Genomic DNA, 2,511 nt, shown 5'->3' on the forward strand with positions numbered 1-2,511 from the left:
GAATAATATTAGAAATTGGAAACCACACATTGCTCATGTTCAAAACTGTCCAAAACAATAGCTATATTACATAAAACCAAGTATTTTTAAATACACCCTCTCTGTATATTCTGTATCGTTCTCTTATTGTTCCATTCATTTCTAACTGTGTTGAAATATGGGGCATGCCTGCACCACAAACACAAAACCTATTTCTATTTGACAAAAAAAAAAAAGCCATAAGGATAGTCAATTGTTCACCGTATAATGAACCGACAAAGTCAATATTCTGCAAATTTAAACAAATAACATTTTCCGATCTAGGCAGTCTGAATACCGGTGTCTTTATGTTCAAAGTCAATAGGAAATTATTGCCTGAAAATATACTATGAAAACAGGGAAAAGAAATATAACCTAAGAGGAGAGAACGTTTAAAAAACAAATGGTCAGAACAAACTTTTAAATGAACTCCATTTCGGTAAAAGGGGTCGACTTGTGGAATGGTCTCACAGATGACCTTAAGAGGAGCAATGCCATTTATTATTTTAAAGCCAGTTTAAAATACACATTTTTGACAAATACATGGATGCCAAAGAAAAATTGTCTAAGATAAGTTTATGTACCTATAATTGTTGTGCAAAAATTGAAACAACACAAGCAACAAACAAACATTATATATGTATGTATATGAGTATATATAGGCTACAGTATGTATATGTTTATGCATGTATATTGTTTATGCTTAATTTCTGATGGGTAGATGTTGTTTTGTAAATAGGGTAGCCGTAATAAGCCTCTTTCTTTGTATTGTAGTTGCTGTACATAAATTTTGTCCTAAGTTTTGTAACCGAATAAACCTTCATTCATTCATTCATTTCACATCTGATGGGAAACGTCTTATAGAAGTATTGCAGATAAGCAGACCCCCTAAAAAATACATCTTGCCGATGTAAAAATGTCAAATAGACATCTAAACAATTCTTTAAATCCTTTTGCCACTTTGGAAATAAACTGACACTTTACTCTGAACTTCAAATGCTATGAGCACATTTTATTTTGAAAAAAAAAATTATAGCATGAAATAATACAAGTGAAAATAAATGTATTGATAGACAGCGATATATTCCAGTTCTTATAGTACACTGAGAATGTTTAATTTACATGGAAAGCATGCTACATTATGCTTGTGATTCACATTTGATTAACTGACACAGGTTGTGTGCTGCTAAATGAAATTCAAAACATATGGCAGTAAGACCTTTAACAGGTGTTGGGGTCCCAGGAGAAAATCCTGTCAGGTGGGGCATTGTAACCACACATGGGTTGGTAGGAAGGGTTAGGAGCCTGCCTGTCAAAGCAGCTCAACCGTTCATCTCCCTTCTTCTCACAGCACTCATGGACCATGGTCTTGATGGAGTATTCCTCAATACAGAAATGGGACAAGGAGTTTTTCCACTGCAAACACAAACAAAAGACATCATTATATTTCTGTTCAGCAGTGCTACAGTAAAATAACTTCTGTTTGGGCATGTTTCTCAATCTGTGTACGCACCGCCTGTTCCGCGCAGCAAAGGATCTGTCCATTTCCATGGGACAAACCTCCATAGCAGCACTGCTCAAACCAGGACTCCAGCCTGTTGACTGCCTTCACAGCCCGACGAGCGTAAGCGTGACTAGAGGGAGGGAAATAGCTGGCAGGATATCTGGGACGACCATTGCCATAAAGACAGATCGCATTGATATTGGTTGACGAAGGTCTGGCTGGAGGAAAGCATGATTTCAGCATTACATCAGGGTCGATGCTCTGTCCCCCTAAATGGAATAAATACATGAAAAAAAAAAAACATATTATACCAAAATATTACTACAAGAAGGTTAGAGAATAAAACACAAACATGCAATGTGCGAGCACCACAATAGACATTATTAGAGAAATACATCCATTTATGTTTACATTTATTCATTTAAAAGATGATCCAAAATTAATAGACAATAAAAAGCATAAAGGTTTGTAAATAAAGCACATACCTTCAAATGAAATTAGATGAAGAATCAAAGTAGTCAGAAGTGTGCTTTTCCAAATCATGACTGCCTGTTTCTCGAAGTTAAAGAAGTCCTTCTTTCTGTTTGCAAACTGGCTCTCTTTTCTTCAGTCTTGATGGGAGCTTTAAAATACTGCAAGGCCGTGTCTGTATTTAAAGGGATGGAAGGGGAATGAGAGGAGGGGTCAAAGCTGGTGGGTCAAGTAGAACTTGAAGATTGGAGATAAGGGCCTAATGTTATCTGTCTTTATTTTATATAAACTCCCCCATGATACTAATTCAAATGTCAAAACAGAAGATAGTCAAAACAGGAATGGCTATGTCAACAAAGTTTACTAAAGTTACATTGAACGGAATAAACAGTGATATCAATGTCATGCCAGACATTTTCTCAGAAATGTTGATTGCTTCATTGTACAAAGGGGTGCCTATTGCAAATATAAAAAGGAAATGTGTCCGAGATTTGAATAGCATCGCAAGCAATGCTGAA

The 2,511-nt window shown here is 35.9% G+C and overlaps 1 protein-coding gene across 1 annotated transcript; it reads right to left on the reverse strand.

Annotated features, from left to right (window-relative positions):
* Positions 1 to 674: 674 nt before the first annotated feature.
* Positions 675 to 2,163, reverse strand: LOC113061992 (extracellular matrix protein 1-like). Its single transcript, XM_026231491.1, has 3 exons — positions 2,008 to 2,163; positions 1,532 to 1,791; positions 675 to 1,434 (listed from the first exon to the last, which is right to left on the reverse strand). The coding sequence occupies exons 1-3, from the start codon at positions 2,063 to 2,065 to the stop codon at positions 1,240 to 1,242; spliced, it is 513 nt and encodes a 170-aa protein (XP_026087276.1). The 5' UTR covers positions 2,066 to 2,163; the 3' UTR covers positions 675 to 1,239.
* Between the last annotated feature and the right edge of the window lie 348 nt (positions 2,164 to 2,511).

The sequence above is a fragment of the Carassius auratus genome, chromosome 44 (genome assembly GCF_003368295.1).
Source record: "Carassius auratus strain Wakin chromosome 44, ASM336829v1, whole genome shotgun sequence".
In the NCBI taxonomy this organism is placed as follows: domain Eukaryota; kingdom Metazoa; phylum Chordata; class Actinopteri; order Cypriniformes; family Cyprinidae; genus Carassius; species Carassius auratus.